General features: G+C 38.7%; 3 protein-coding genes across 3 annotated transcripts; all 3 read right to left on the reverse strand.

Annotated features, from left to right (window-relative positions):
* Positions 1-1226: 1226 nt before the first annotated feature.
* On the reverse strand, positions 1227-3625 carry LOC133721895 (myb family transcription factor PHL7-like). Its single transcript, XM_062148661.1, has 6 exons — positions 3422-3625; positions 3202-3278; positions 2496-2535; positions 2315-2375; positions 2112-2184; positions 1227-1994 (listed from the first exon to the last, which is right to left on the reverse strand). The coding sequence occupies exons 1-6, from the start codon at positions 3534-3536 to the stop codon at positions 1587-1589; spliced, it is 774 nt and encodes a 257-aa protein (XP_062004645.1). The 5' UTR covers positions 3537-3625; the 3' UTR covers positions 1227-1586.
* Positions 3626-5245: 1620 nt separating this feature from the next.
* Positions 5246-7808, reverse strand: LOC133721592 (PHD finger protein ALFIN-LIKE 2-like). Its single transcript, XM_062148249.1, has 5 exons — positions 7492-7808; positions 7343-7375; positions 6875-7097; positions 6123-6243; positions 5246-5780 (listed from the first exon to the last, which is right to left on the reverse strand). The coding sequence occupies exons 1-5, from the start codon at positions 7580-7582 to the stop codon at positions 5529-5531; spliced, it is 720 nt and encodes a 239-aa protein (XP_062004233.1). The 5' UTR covers positions 7583-7808; the 3' UTR covers positions 5246-5528.
* An 834-nt stretch (positions 7809-8642) lies between these two features.
* LOC133720714 (uncharacterized) lies at positions 8643-12209 on the reverse strand. The gene is made up of 3 exons (XM_062147157.1): positions 11890-12209; positions 11381-11799; positions 8643-9351 (listed from the first exon to the last, which is right to left on the reverse strand). Exons 1-3 carry the CDS (start codon positions 12052-12054, stop codon positions 8913-8915), a joined length of 1023 nt encoding a protein of 340 aa, XP_062003141.1. The 5' UTR covers positions 12055-12209; the 3' UTR covers positions 8643-8912.
* Positions 12210-15562: the final 3353 nt, after the last annotated feature.

Consider the following 15562-nt stretch of genomic DNA (forward strand, 5'->3'; position numbering starts at 1 on the left):
AGATGATATATGGATTTTCCTCATTATACAAATACAATACCGTATATACAATGGGGACCAAACAAGTAATCAAATCAGCTAAATGGAAAACCCTAGCGAGAGCAAAAGCTCTCGACATCAAAGCGCCACCGACACCAGGCGTCATCAATGGGAGCCCTCAACGCTCCCTACCCTAGGTCGCTCCAGCGGCCGAGCATAGCGGAGGCCGCTACCCCGCCTCTCAATTTCAAGCCGTTTTCAAATCAATTTGTTCTCCGATGCGGGGATCTTCTGCTGCGGTGGTTGATGGCAATGATTGGGATAGGTGACTTCTGGCCATGGCCTAAGCGTGGGCGTATCCGGCGACGTCCTCAATTTCTGGTGAATTTGTTTCAGATCGGGTGGATCTTGGGCCTCAATCTTGGGACTGTTACTGCTAGGACTGCTGGCGGTGGCTCAGAATGGTACTAAGCTCAGGTTTTGGAGGCTATGGTGGTTGCACTGGGTTGATACGGCATTGGAGTTGCATACGTTGTTGCTGACAGCCATGGAATTTGGTGGCGTTGGTTGGGTGCCCAGCAGATGGGCTGGTCTATTGCCGCTAGGGCTGGGGCTGGCGGAGGTGTTTCAGAGAGGTGGTGGGCCTCTGACTTGGTGGCCGGGAAGGTTGAAGATGAAGCCGCGCGGGAGGCTGCTGCGATGGGTGTCCAGATCATTCTGGGTTACTTGGTTTTTGGGCTGTCCAGCTCTATCCATGGGTCTGGACCCCATCGAAGAAAATTAAGACTCCAGGAAAGGAGGAGAAATTGGTGAATGGCTTGTCCGAATTCACCATAGTCGAGGTTGTCAATGGTTCTAACCCGTCTAAGGGTAAGGAACCAATAGTTGTTTAATAGGTTTTTCTAGTATTGATTGTCTATACTTGTAAGAATATCTCTATGAGTCTTGTGGAAGTACTTAGCTTTAGCGTACCACAATTGCGTGCTCGACGTATAAGATTAGGTAGAATAGATTGCCTGCAAGAGTGCAAGGCAAAGTGTTTTTATGTGGCATAGACTACTCTGAGCAAAAGTGTTTTATTGGAGTAGTCTTCTGTACTATTCCTGATCTATGAACCGGGACATACTATTGGTATATATGTTCTCTTTTATCAAAAAAATACTGTATATACAATATGACATTTGTCTCATAAACAAATAACAGGATTATATTCTACCCAAATCAACTCTTTATTGAGAGACAAGCTATGGTACTGTGATGTTTATCATACACTCATTTTACATCTATTTGAACAAAAATTACAATTTTTTGAATCAAAATTACAACATTGAGAACATGTATGAGATACATGTATGTATTATAGAATTTTCCCTTTATTGATACATGTTTGTATTCATTGGCCTATGAAAGTTTTGCCAAGAAGCTAACGACTTTAATTATTATGGAATATCAACCAATTACTATACTAGAGCTATAGGGATATATTTTTATTGCTTCCACAGACTGAATTAAAAGGAAATATATGGAAGCAAAAAAATATTCCTTTTGTTTTAGCAAAACATATATATGGAACTCATCAAAAAAGACAATACTCATTCCAATATTATTTATAGGAAACTGGGGACTAAAGGCGATGTGCAGGCTCCAAAATTCCAAGGAAAGCTAATCTGATCATACACTGCAGGATATGATGATATATTGGCCGTTTGATCCTCAATGATAGGAAAATTCCATGCCATGTTGTCGTCGTTTTGATTATGTACCCTTTGCTTCTTCAAAGCTTGGAATTCTTCTCCAGAGGATTGAATCTCGGTCTTCTCAGCGTCCGAGTCAGACGTCCCGAAGTCCTTAGCATTTGATTCGGATTCCTCACAGAGAGAAGGCAGCGATTTTCTAGATATGGGTTTGATAGGTTTCGTAAAGGTCGGGCGGTTATCATTGCGACTCCGATCTGCTGAAATTGTATCAAGGAACCTTCCCTGGGCTTCAAATTTTTGCTTCAAGCTCTTGTGCACCTTAAATACAGAACCAATATTAGTACGTACGTACATACATACCCCATAGTTTTTGCTAAATATTTATTTGTTACTGTTTTACTATTACTTGTAATTTCGATATGATCGAGTATATACCTCAAGTTGATCACTCAATCTCCTTTGTACTTGTGTATGCATGAGATGTAACGCTTCATTGAGCTGAGCAGCACTGAATGGTGTTAAAAAAAGAATGCATGCATGTAAGAAATTAGTAGTTATAAGCAAGTAATAATTAACTTATAAACTTAATTAGTTACACGTACAGCAATATTCTCGTGAATTCAGAAACTAATACTCACGATGTTGTGCCGAAGTTAGGCAGTATTTCTGAAATGTTTTTCCTCTGGAGATTGCCTGCTTCTGTGGAAAACGAAACAAGACCACACAATTAGATATGTAGCAGGGTAAAGAAGCTATCAAAAAATACCAACTAAACTTCACATGGAATCAAAAACAGTACTAATTAATAAATAGACTTACTACTGGTAGTCTCTGGTACAAATTTTGAGATCCTGTACTTCTGCAAATTGATGAAAAAGAAGAAAGTATATTCAGCTACGTACCATAACTTTACTAATCAACCGCAATATTCAATCAACTACTGGCCAAACCTTTTCCTTTAAGTGGTTTGCATGAGTTAGTGAAAAGCATAACTTCGTATGTTTATTTTTCGGCTTTTATATTACTGGCACTAAAGGACATAAACTTAGGCATCCAAGCCACACAGTGGCCGGTGTAGCTGCAAATTCTATTATGGAGGACAAGACGTAAATAATAGGATCAACTGAAAATTAAACTAATCTAACAAGATGAAATGATATTGATTCAATATTATTCTGCATGTTTATAATCTTCTTTAGCTAGGAATTTTCTCAGGCTGCGGCTTAATATAGAAACTTATATCTGCTAGCTACTAGCAAAATGAAGAACGAAAAGAATAGAGGTGAAGCGGAAAGGAGAGGGTGAACTGATCCTTGCGAACCTTAGCTGGCTCCTCCGCCCTGGATTGAACTCAGAGTTAATGGGCGAAATATGAAATGCCTCAATATTTTCACTCTCATATCTGATGTGAGACATCTTTCAACACTAGCTAAACCTAAAGACTGAAACTTTATGGTATAATCTAGCTGGGATTAATATCCAGAATTCCAGATGCACATTAAAACAAAGAAAATATCTGTAGAACCTGCAAATGGCTTTTGATATGGTAGATGGTCAGTCCAGAAACTCCCATAGCCTTCAGAATACCCTTTGGTGTTGCCCCTAAAAACATAAATCAAACAGATTACAAACAAAGATATAAACAAAAGCCGTGCGTGCATGCATGCAAATCACTTCCATATATGTATGTAACTAGGGATACATCTCAGATATGTAGTGATCACATAACTAGCAGAGAGACTTACTATCAGGGCCACCAAGCTTGGTAACTGCCTCGACGAACATATCGTGTAGCTCCTGCGTCCAACGCAACCGTTCCTTGTTCCCTGCAGAGGCATCTAAGCATTTAGTCGAACCCATTGCGATCACCGAATTAGTCCACTGCTGTGATGGGAAGAGGAGGATTGGGATGATGAGGCCACGCAGACCCAAGTCCAACCATTGCGCTCAATTAAAGAGCAGAAGTTAACACGATGATTACAAAAGACAGTTGTCCACGAAAACAAATCGCAATTAGGTGGCGATGTAAACTATGGTGTTCTGCTAGGTTTCGATGCCTTACGCTGTCTCTAACTGTCGTAATAAACTAAGAGAGCACAGAGTCAGAGTCCAACCATTTCAAACTTTGATTTTAATTAAGTGTCTTTGTTTGTAGTGATTATGTCTCAAACCGTTTAAGTCAAATATTTCGACTTTATAATCAACTTATAACCTTGTTCTCTTATGTCATCTGTCTTGGTCGGAACTTGATTATTATTCACCTGGAAAATAGATGGAAGTTCTGTCTGCTTTGCCTGCTGTCCTGTTTGGTAGTTTTCTTATACGTACACAAATATAACACAGAAAAACCATAGCTTTGTGGATCTCTATATCATATTATACTAATTAACCAGTTGGCTTTCAACTCCAGCCGTCTAACGGGTTGTTTGTTTTCCCCACTCAGATTCCATAGAGAATTGCCATTGCCCTAAGAGACATTGCCTTAATTAAGGCCCAACTGTGAGTCTCGATCTGTGGAATCTAAACCCTGAACCAAGACGCCCAGTTTACCACCCATGGGTTTGGATAACAACTTGTTTGTGCTTGTTTCAGTCCAGCTAGTAGCTACCGCATTAACAAAAATTAAAACGGTATTAATCCATATAGTTGTGACCTCATACCGATCCAGAAAATATTATTGATTTATTTTTTCTTTTACTACTATGGATGGGACTTTGAATCTTTGATGCCACGCGAATTGGAGGTAGAGGGGAGGTCTTTTCGTATCGGATGTGCCATGAGGAGGGAGCATAGTTGGTAAGCCGGTTGGCTTGTTAGCAGGGCCAGTTTTCAGAATTCACACTCGACACTCTTCATAAACTCGTCATTTATCGAGTATGATTTTTAAAATGTGTTCCAATTTATGGGACACCCAAACCTTGAACGAAATATTTTTTTTAAGTTGTGTCTCAACCCTCAACTACAGTTCGATTTTGAAGAATCAGGTGGAAAGTCGGAAAGACATCCAAGCCCCTTATAAATCTTGATGCGAAGTTGTAATTTTCAATGTGGGATAACTCCTCGCATTTTGGGTCCTTGATCGCTTGTCAATTACTTGCATCATTCTCACTTGTATCCACCGGCTTGTCAATCACTAACATTCATACGTACGCCAACTCTACTCTTTTTGCTCCTATTACTTTCAGGTCTTTTGAGGATTGAGATCCATAACTGACTTGGAAATAAAGTAACATCCGGTGTCCGACTTAGATGGTGGGTAGAACTGTAGAAGTACTTGCAATAGGGACAAACACTATCAACAACTGTCATCAATATCAAAAAGAAATTCAAAACAAAGCTATGTTTCAGGCAGAGAGAAAAGTGTTTTTTTTTTTTTTTCTCTAGCACAAGGTATCTGCTTCCTGAAGGCCAGAATCTGAGCCTAAGACTCCAAATGGATGAAAACTTGATGGTACTCTGCACCAAGATGCTCACAGATGCATGTGATATGTAATTGTGAAACATAAACTCTCAATTTCTTAAGACCAATTCCTGTGAATTGTATTTTCAAACACAAGCTACTATGTCACTTTCAACTTAATACGAAACATAACATTAACACTAACAAGAAGCAAATGTTATTCATACATTTGTCATAAATTAATAACTGGAAGATAATATAAAGCTGGAGAAATGTTTCATGGGAGAAGAAGGCAGGCTTCAACCCCTTTGAAAAAGCATCTATTATAAACAAACATCACAACAACAAATTCATTACATTAAATAGTGACATTTCTATGCTACTCTGTCAGCCACTGAGACGACGCGCGCCTATTTGTCTTTCCCTCACAGGTCTGAGTGACGGAGTGACCACTACTGCCTGCTCCTTTTCAAGCTGCAAGACGGGCATTTGTATTGCTTGATGTTCTCGGCCTTGGCAGGTGTTATCTTCACGCATTTTCCATGGAACCATCTTTCGCAGATGTCACAGCCAATCCAAAATTCATCTGCATTGTAATTTCCGCCACAGCTCCCACAAAGAGTTTCACTATGTTCGTCATCCTCCTCCTCAAAACTCTCATCTGCTAGCTTAGGATTGCTTTTCATTATTCCATCACCAGATCTCTGCAGAGAAGAGAAACCAGTCAATGGCTACAGATACAAGCATGCCTTCCATACCAAGGAACAGAAATCCATACAGACTACCAATGAGGAATTACTTCTAACAAATAAAGCCATATCTTGAATATAGTGTGACCATATTATATAGAAAAGCAATTACAAGACGTGAAATCATCGAGTAAACCCATTGCTGTTAGTTTCAATACTTTCTTCAAACTAAATGTTTTTCCGTATGACCATGAACTCGATGAGAAAGAACGCACAAAGTTTATCAACCAAGTGAACGCACTTCAGAGTATACAAAAAGAGAAAAAAAAAAAAAAAAAAGATATCAATCCATCTGACCTTTGTGCTGCCTCGGGATTTGCTTCCGCTATCCACACTAGGCTTGTCTTTAGCGGGTTTCCTATCCGTCACAACTTCAAAGACGGTAGGCAGATCATTGATCAAGCTAAAAAGTCGTTTCCTGTCATTATACAGAACACATACTGATGAGTAAAAGAAATAAGAGATCAAGATGTGTAAGGAGAAGTCTACAATGAAGTTTCAGTATGCAAATAGTGAAGACATTGATAGTGGCTTAGAGCAAATTGCCAAGGAGTAATGTGCTTAGAATCTTCAATAATGATAACAGAATTTTAAGGTTATCTTTCAAGTAGAAAATGTAATGAAAAGGAAAGATGGATAATTGACTTCATCTTCCACTATCATCTATGGAGATGTCTATCACTTGAAATATTGCAAGCTCATACTGGAATTGCAGAAAGATTGTGATTGAAAACAATGTAGGAAGCTAACTTCCACTGGCAATCTAAACATCATGTCTTAAACCTATGCACAAACTACACAGAAATAAGATTAGTGCTGTTTATCTATAGCATAAAGAAACCAAAAAACTGAGTTGACACCTCTCAATACGACCAAGTGATACCTCTCATCCTAATTCTTAAGGATATGCACAAACAACATAGAAATAGAGAGTACTACCCTGTTTACCTATGGCATAGATACAGCAACACCCAAAAAAAATTGACTACTATCTATACTTATACCTTGTGCTCTTTACTTCACTCCAGATCCTACAATTACATTCTTACCTCTCATTACGATTAAGTCGTGCTCCAAAATAGAAAGCCACAGAAAGCAGCCAAGAATCGCTATGAACAGCGACCAGGGAAAGCCAGTCCTTGCGGTTCATGCCATCCCTTGCAAAATTGATCCCGAGTGCTGGCTCAGGAAGCTCCGGCGGGACTTCCTCTGCCGGAAGTGTCACTTCCCAGGACTCATTCGGGTGTCCATACAAACACAAATTCTCCTTTTCTAAACACCAACCAGCGAAAAAATCAAGGCATTTCAAAAATCGTTTCGAACTAATAACTAAATCCAATTCAAAATATGAAGCATTACGCAACCAAACAGTACAATTATTTTCCAGAAAAAAACTAATAAGGTTCCATTCGTACTCAATTAACACAGAAAATAACCTATAAAATTCGAAGGCTCCAATTAAAACCTAGAATTGGTAATACAAAAATTAACAATCTGATCTACAAATTAAGCATTACCTGGATCACAGAGTCCGTAAAATTCATCAACATCTGTGCGAAACAAACACACAAAAGAAAAAAAAAAGTCAGAGACTACCTCTCAAAAAAAAAAAAAAAAAAAAAAAGGGAGAGAGTGAGTGAGAAAGAGAGAAGAGAGATTGGAGTACCATAAGTCAAAGCACGGACGACGGCGGCTCTTCTAGCACCGTAATCCTTGAAGATCTCCTCGACGGTTCGGGGACTGGTGGCCATCTCCATGTGGGGGGATGGATCTAAACGGTGCGTTTCGGAATCGGAATTGGTGAGTCAATTGGGGCCTATTCGAATTAGAAAGAGGGAAGAGTGAGACGGATCGGAGGAGAGAGATGCATGAAAACGTGGGAGAGAAAGAGAGAGAGAGAAACAGAGAAACAGAAAACAAAAGAAGAAGAAGAAAAGAAGCGTTTAGGTCGTTGGTTGATACTTGATAAAGCCACCACGAGTCACACCCAAGATGAGAGAATCTCATAAATACTAGTTGGAAATTTGCATTTACAATTTTGCAACCGAGGACTTTAATTTTCTTACTTTTCTCAGAAACGCCTATGTAGTTATTGGTACTTGCGAGATTGCCCCGGGTTTCTCTAGTTCTGTTCAAATGAGTCCTGTGCGTTCACTCTGGTTCAAGTGTTCGAATCGAGTCTTGTGTTCATGTTGAGTACAACCACCCGAAACCTTATTTCAGTTGGACTCTATGTTCTTAAATTGCTGAATTAAAGTTTAACGATGGCAAATCTAACTTCAGTTTTATTATTACTCATCTGATATATAATCGTAAATTCATAATTATTCACTTCTCAAATTTCAAAAATGATCTCGTAACAGATTCATTGAATTAAAACTTCTTAACTATATAATTGTCGTAATTTTTATTTCCGTTATAAAAAAAAATGACACTGATTCAGACACACAACATAGTCAAGTGCCCTGATAATTTTTTTTTTTTTTTTAACGGCAAAATTGAATTATAAGTAACAGACAATGACACGACCAATGAACAGCCAAGTTCTTGACAACCTTAATTTTCAATGTTGTGTACGAGGGCCCGCGTTGACTCGACCTCCCCTCCTCAACTTTTTGTTCATTCACCAAAATTCATCAGAATAAAATTAAATTGATGAGGATACACACTGAAAATAGACATGTAAATTCCAATCATCACCATAATGAATAGCAAAGAGGAATGGACACCAATATATCGTACGTGGACAAGCAACCCGACACACCTAAACAGCAGAGGGATTGGTGGAGGGTAGAAGAGGGGAGGAGAAGGAAGGGGTTAGGAGGAAATACCATATAGAATTTCACCAAATAGTATACACATTACAACGGTAAAGAATTTTCGTCTATCCAGCATTTCTACAAAAGATCGGAACAGCAAGAAAGGAATGTGGAAATCAAAATAAACTTCTCGTCAAATGGTCTTGATCAAATCCTCAAATTCACCGAGGAGTGAAATTCCTTTCCAGAACAAATACTAACCGAGAAGACAAACGAAAGCTGCTTAAACAAGTTTGGTAGAGGGAAGGGAGAGCTGCAGTCAGTTTTTTTACGACGTTAATAACCTCTTTATACCGGTTTTCTGCTCTGAGGTAAGCTTGGTAGGGAACTTGATGTTGAACTTGACTCTTAAGTTCCCCTTTTTGGAAGGTTCCTTGGGGATTGGCATTCCCTCCCCTTTCACCACTTCTTCATAGGTGGGGCTGATAATAGAATTGATGGGCACTGTGAGACTTCTCCCATCCAGGGTTGTCAGCTGTGCTGTGTGACCTGTCAGAGCTTCGGCAAGAGATATCTTCTGAGTGACGATAAGATCGTTCCCATCCCTCTTGAAAAGACTATGAGGTTTCTCATCAATAATAAAGACAAGGTCTGCTGGTATAACACCTCGCTGCTCATTTCCCTTCTCTGGGAAAGTGATTTTTGTGCCTTTTTTCCAACCTGGCTTGATCTCAATTGTGAGAATTTCCTCAACCGTGGTTGATCTCCTGTACAGAGAAGAAAGCAAGAAAGAAGAAGCATAAATAGCATACGGATCCAACGTAGACATATCAATATACTTCCTTTTGATTTTAACTTTCAGTTAAAATGAATCCAAAAGCAAGAATTTCACACCTGGAAGGTTGGAAAAAAAAATAAAACATAATAACTTTTTTTTGAAAGAAAAAACAGAATAACTTTTCTAATATTCTATGACAAGAACCATCAACCTAATTCATTAAAGCAATGGTAACTACTGAAGAGCTCCTCTCCAATATGAACAGTAATAGATCATGCTAATATACCTCTGCCAACCAGCACATGTATTTAAAACCATGTTTTATATATCCATCATTACTTGGCTCCCCTCGAGCCCAAAGACAGTTTTGTCAGCAACATGACTAAATTTCATGATTCATACCGAACACTACCAACAGATACCATATGTGCATGTGCCCCTTCCTGGCTCCAAATAGGAACAGGGGGGACCCAAGAAGTTTAATTGCACCAAAGAAAATGCAAGTAGATCTGTTACAAAAACCATACTATCATGCCAGGCTAGTGACAATGACTGAATATGAATACATAATCATAGTATGTAGTAGACACTTGAAAAAACAAGCCGGCACAGGAAAGATTACAAATGGTAAGCATTCACAGAACATGACTGCATTAAGGTCAGCACTATACATCATTTGTTCGAGATGTAGACAGCGCACCAAATACATTAGCACCGGGTTGTCTAATCAGCAGTAAAATTCCCAAAACCATTTCACACTGTTGTCTAAAATACTTGTAGCCTCAATTTAGTAACAGACAAGAACAAAAGATCTTAAAAATAATTTGTTTGATGCAAAAGAAAGTTCATAATCTTGATAAGCTTCTTCAAGCACATGATAGTATCTGAAGAAGGTAATGTGGTTGGTTTCAACAAAGAGTAAGAGATGTAGTCTAAGTTATTTTACACGATCTCAATGATACAATATGAGAATACCTTTGCACTTCTACAAAGCTAAAGGGAAAAAACTCATGTTCCAACCCTGGATTATAAGGATTACGGGCTTACGGCTATGTCAGTCACTTCACCTAAGTTTAAGTCTTTATCAGCATTGGCTATCAAGTTAAAGCATCTCACAAGGCTATAATCACTCAAGAATAAACACCTGCAGAGATCTCCTATTTAACAAGAGTAACCTAACACCATGTAGTGGAATCTTTAGAGCCATCTTCAAGATAACTCCAGAGTATCAGTTTCACCCAAATCTATTTATTCATCAGCTTTGGCTATTGACTACGCATTTTACATAACTATCATAACACCAATAAATCTCCTATTTAACCACAGCACCCTAACAACATGTATTGGAATCTTTTATAGCCATCTACAAGATATATCTCTAATTTTTTTTTAAGAGTTCAAAATATGGTTTTTAATTTAATATCTAGTATGCTGCTTAAAATAAAATGTAAGACTTTACTTACCCACACTAGTAATAACTCACAGTTCAGTATCACTACTAAAGCCGGCGGAAATAACACTCAAGGAAGGGACTACTATGGTAATGAAAAGAATGATGATCTAGGCTTAACACATTTGTTGCACCACTAATTGTTTTAAACTAACAAGAAACATCAGATCAAAGAGGAACATCTTGTCAGGTAGTTCCATCTCTTGCAACCAAAACTACACACTGAAATTTCAATAAGGAATGCTCCAACTAAAAACAATGATGTATCTTAACTCGTGTACGAAAATAGACTAGAGCATGGGGAGCACAAGATCAAATCAAGAAAACAAAGCAGAAAAGAACTCGGCATCACTCATCAGATTATCATTCACTTCACACATGTAGAGTTAGAGCGAGTACAATCAAATACAACATGAAGAATGCCAATGCAGATTGCTCAAAAACAGTAACACTGTGCAAACCATACCAACAAATCAAATCAAAAGGATAACGAGCTGGAACGAAAAGTCTACCGCACCAATCCTCTACATGCATGACAAGAACAAGTAAATAAAGAAAAGGTACTTACCCACTAGAATCAGCAACATCCCTGGAAATCTTCATCTTCTTGGTGGTGCCCTTATACAAGTCCTCCAGAGTACAGGGCAATGTCCTCTCAATGGGCTGGGCTTTCCTCTGCACATTAGCAGAGGGCTCACCTGCGCCTCTAAACGAAGCAAATATGTCATCCCCAAACATGCTCCTCGGGAACGCCCCACCCGGCCTGGACCCGCCGGCCCGGCCCATGTCCGGCATCCCTTGTCCGAAACCCGAAAACCCGAAAAACTCGGAAAATATATCATCCGGGTTCCTGGTATTGAACCGGAACGTGGTCGGACCGTCCTGCCCGCCGGCAGAAAAGCCCGAATCCGGCGGCGGTGCCCCTGCCTTCAAACCCTCCTCGCCGTACTGATCGTACACCGCTCGCTTTTGGGGATCACTCAAAATCTAACGAATTGGGATATACAAAAAAACAAATTTCAAAGATTGAAAATTTGACAGATAAATCTCAGCGATGATAAAAGAGAACAAACTCACATCGTAGGCTTCGGAGATTTGCTTGAATTTGGCTTCGGCGGCTTTCTTGTTGTTAGGGTTTTTATCGGGGTGCCATTTCATGGCGAGCTTGCGATAGGCTTTCTTCAAGTCATCGTCTTTGGCACTCCGTTCTACTTGAAGAACCTTGTAGTAATCGACGCCCATGGCTTCTTTCTGGGTCGTCTGTCTCTCTGTGTCTGTGTTGGAAATCGAAGAAGGGTTTGAAGAATTTGTGTGAGTCTGCGTTTTTGGGTAAAACTGGGGACTAGTTTCTTCTGGCCGGAGTTCCCACAAAGGGAATGGTGGTGATGTGAGCTACGGGTCATCAACAATAATGGATTTCTTTTAAATGGGCCGTCATTAGGAATATAATTTTTCTCTAGTAGGGTAACCCGGCCCAATTTGAGCATCATATTCTGATGTTCGATCATATTTAGAGGCGGGCCTAGTCGTGCTTCGTGCCAGCCCATTTATTATCGTGCCGGGCTCGTGCCCGCCCATTTACTTAAACATTAAGCCCGGTCCGGCCCATGGCCCGAGCCCATATCGTGTCGGGCCGTGCTCGTGTCTACCCACTATAAAGCACGATTTTAAAATCTTAATTTGAATAAATAAAAAATAATTTTATTTAACTATTTAGAAAATTCAAATAAATTAAGTTCTACAATGTTTTTCTCAATATTAGGTGGCGTTCGGTAACGTTTTCAAGTCATCTTTTTCATTTTATAAAATGAAAATGGCTTGAAAATGCGTTCGTTGGTCTGTTTTCAAAAATATAGAAAATAAATAGACGTTTTTCACCTTTTCATTCTCATATTTTAGAAAAAACGGAGATATATGTATAAATTTTCATTGTTTTTTGCATTTTCATACGGTAGTACCGGACTCGTTTTTGTTGTTCTCGTTTTTGAAAATTGTTTTCGGAATAAACTACCGGACACATTTTCGGATCTCAAAAATCCAATCTTGTTTTCTCGTTTTCATTTTCAAAATCGGTTTTTGAAAAATCATTTTTAAAAACGTTACCGGACAGGCCCTAAGCTTTTTAAGATTAGTTTTCTAATAATTTTTTATATTCCACTACAAGAAAGAAAGAAAAAAAAATAACTCAAAATATATTGCTTTTAGTATATTATTGTGAGATTAATCTTTATTAATATAATGAAGATTTAGTATCATATTATTCTTTCCTTCATTCTATAGTTGTATTATTATGAGATTAGTCTTTATTCATAAACATATATTAAATATTTAAAAAAAATACTTTATGTCAAAACAAGGATATAATGTTTTTTTTCACTATTTTGACAACATAAAAGAAATAGCATTGGTGGAATTGTCATGAGATTTTAAATAAGGAGGTCTAATATTCAAATCTCATCATTGTGGTTTTTTTAATATTTTTAAAAACAAAATGAAATTTTGTGTTTGAAACGGGCCGGCCCAAATATGTCGTGCCGGGCCGGGCCAATGGGCTAATATTCCTAGGCCCAACCCGGCCCGTTATTCTAACGTGCTCGGGTCGTGCCGGACCACTAACGGGCTTGGGCCGTGCCGGGCCGCTTTTAAGCGTGCCGGGCCCGTGCCGTGCTCGTGCTTAGCGGCCCGTTTGCCACCTCTAATCATATTCTTGATAAAATATTGGATTTAGGAATAACAAATAACAGTAAAACCAATTTTTTTTTCAATTTTTTTTTTTTTGATGACAGGAAACAAATAACAACTAAAGAACAAAAACCTTTACTAACGCCCCCTCCTAGCTGATCCAAGTGGAATGCTGGGGACACCGAAATGGGCAAACAGTAAACCAAACAGATGGATTATGAGTACTATGAGCTGGCAAGGCCAATCGATCTGCTACAAAATTGACTTCACGATATATATGGCGGAAAATAACCGACTGCAACTAAAGAGTAAGAGTCTTGATGTCCTGAATCAATGTCCGAATCCGTCAAGGTATTTGACAAATACCATGGACACAGTCCATAATAATCTTAGAATCTCCCTCAATAATAACATTAGGATAGTTCTGCAACACCGCCGTATGTAAACCTTCACGTAGTGCCGTAGCCTCCGCAACAAGAATATTAGCATGACCAATTTGTCTATTAGCTGCAACGAGAGGTTGTCCCTCCTCATTACGGATAACAAATCCAATGGAAGCCACATTATTCCGGACCGAAGCATCAAAATTTAACTTGAGTTTATTAACTTTGTTTAATAGTAGTTAGGGTACCAGACGAAAGTGACGAGAGCACCACTTAAGTCTTAAGATAGTTCGAAAACTACATAATAACTACTCATATCAAATAACTAATAGGTATACCTTTACGTATACCCAGGGTGAAGAGGATGGCCCCGTTTGCCATTAATTCTGTTGGCAAGGTATAACTAATTGAGCACATGCTCCACTTGGTTTATTTTGTACTAGCTAGGTATTGTACTCTCGTTGCATTTCAAGTTAATGACATTTTGACGGTTTATATGGACTTGGCATTAGATATTTTAAGAATGTATAGTTTCATCAATTCGAAAATCTATGTAGAAATATATTCTTTTCCCATTACCTCTAAGTAGTTTGATGTCCTCCTCTTTTAATAAAAGGATTCATATATAGAATTTACCATGAACTAAAAATCAATTACAAGTTAGAGGTTAGAGTTGTACGTTTCTTTTCTAGGTTTCTTCTCAGGCATGGAGGTATGTGAGAAAATTTTGATCTTGAATCGGCGCAAGGCTGTTTCGATCTCAGAGTGAGGTGGGGGTTGATCGGCGTATCGGTCAACCTCGGATATAAGACTAAGGATCTAATCGATGGACCTTGGATTGGCCGACCCGTCAAGTTAGTGCCGACGTTTTTGATGTAGGACAAGAATGGACCTGGTTTAGCAGGAAAACCATAAAAGTAAAGAAACGACATATAATCAAGAAGAGTGATTGGAAAATAGGTAACTCACGCATAATGAGGTTATTAGCCGCTGGAATATTCAAGAAGATTTGGTTTTGGACTTTTCAGGTTTCTCGTGCGAAAAGTCATGACTAGATTGTGAATTAGATTAGATTAACTTTTGGCCATAATGTTTGTTGGAGATGCATGACACCTTTCCAAAATGGAAACGACGAGATCTTCAAGACTCGCTTTAGTGAGCCCTACAGATTTAGGCCAAAATATATCGTTTTAATTATCCAATTCGGGATTTAGTATTTTTAAGCTAGTTTTACATTTGTTTTATGATTCTTTTATTTTTATGTTCTTAGTTTCCTTTTTAAAAATTAGGATTCCTTGTTAGATTATGATTATGATTAGATTATGACTTGAATGCCTATATAAGCTCCATCATGCTATGTATTAAGATCAGTTTTATCATATCAAATTTAATAAAAATGAGGATTTTTCTCTAATTCTCTAGTGGACTCCAAATTTATCTTTTTTGGGTTTATTGCTTGTAAACTCAGGTTACTTCCGACTACGTAAGTTTTTGCCTTGGACTACATCTGATTAGATTTCTTGGGCTGCATTCGATCTGAGTTTGACTCATGTTAGTTGTGGTTGGTGGTGGACAAGCTCAGGTTCACCATGGGAAGCTAGAAGAGTTGGTCGTCAGAGGTCTTGGCGGTAGCAGGCTGGCAGTGGGGGTGCGGTGCTCTGGCCAGCCTCTTTTGTATAGGTTTG

This window comes from Rosa rugosa, chromosome 7 (assembly GCF_958449725.1).
Source record: "Rosa rugosa chromosome 7, drRosRugo1.1, whole genome shotgun sequence".
Taxonomy (NCBI): domain Eukaryota; kingdom Viridiplantae; phylum Streptophyta; class Magnoliopsida; order Rosales; family Rosaceae; genus Rosa; species Rosa rugosa.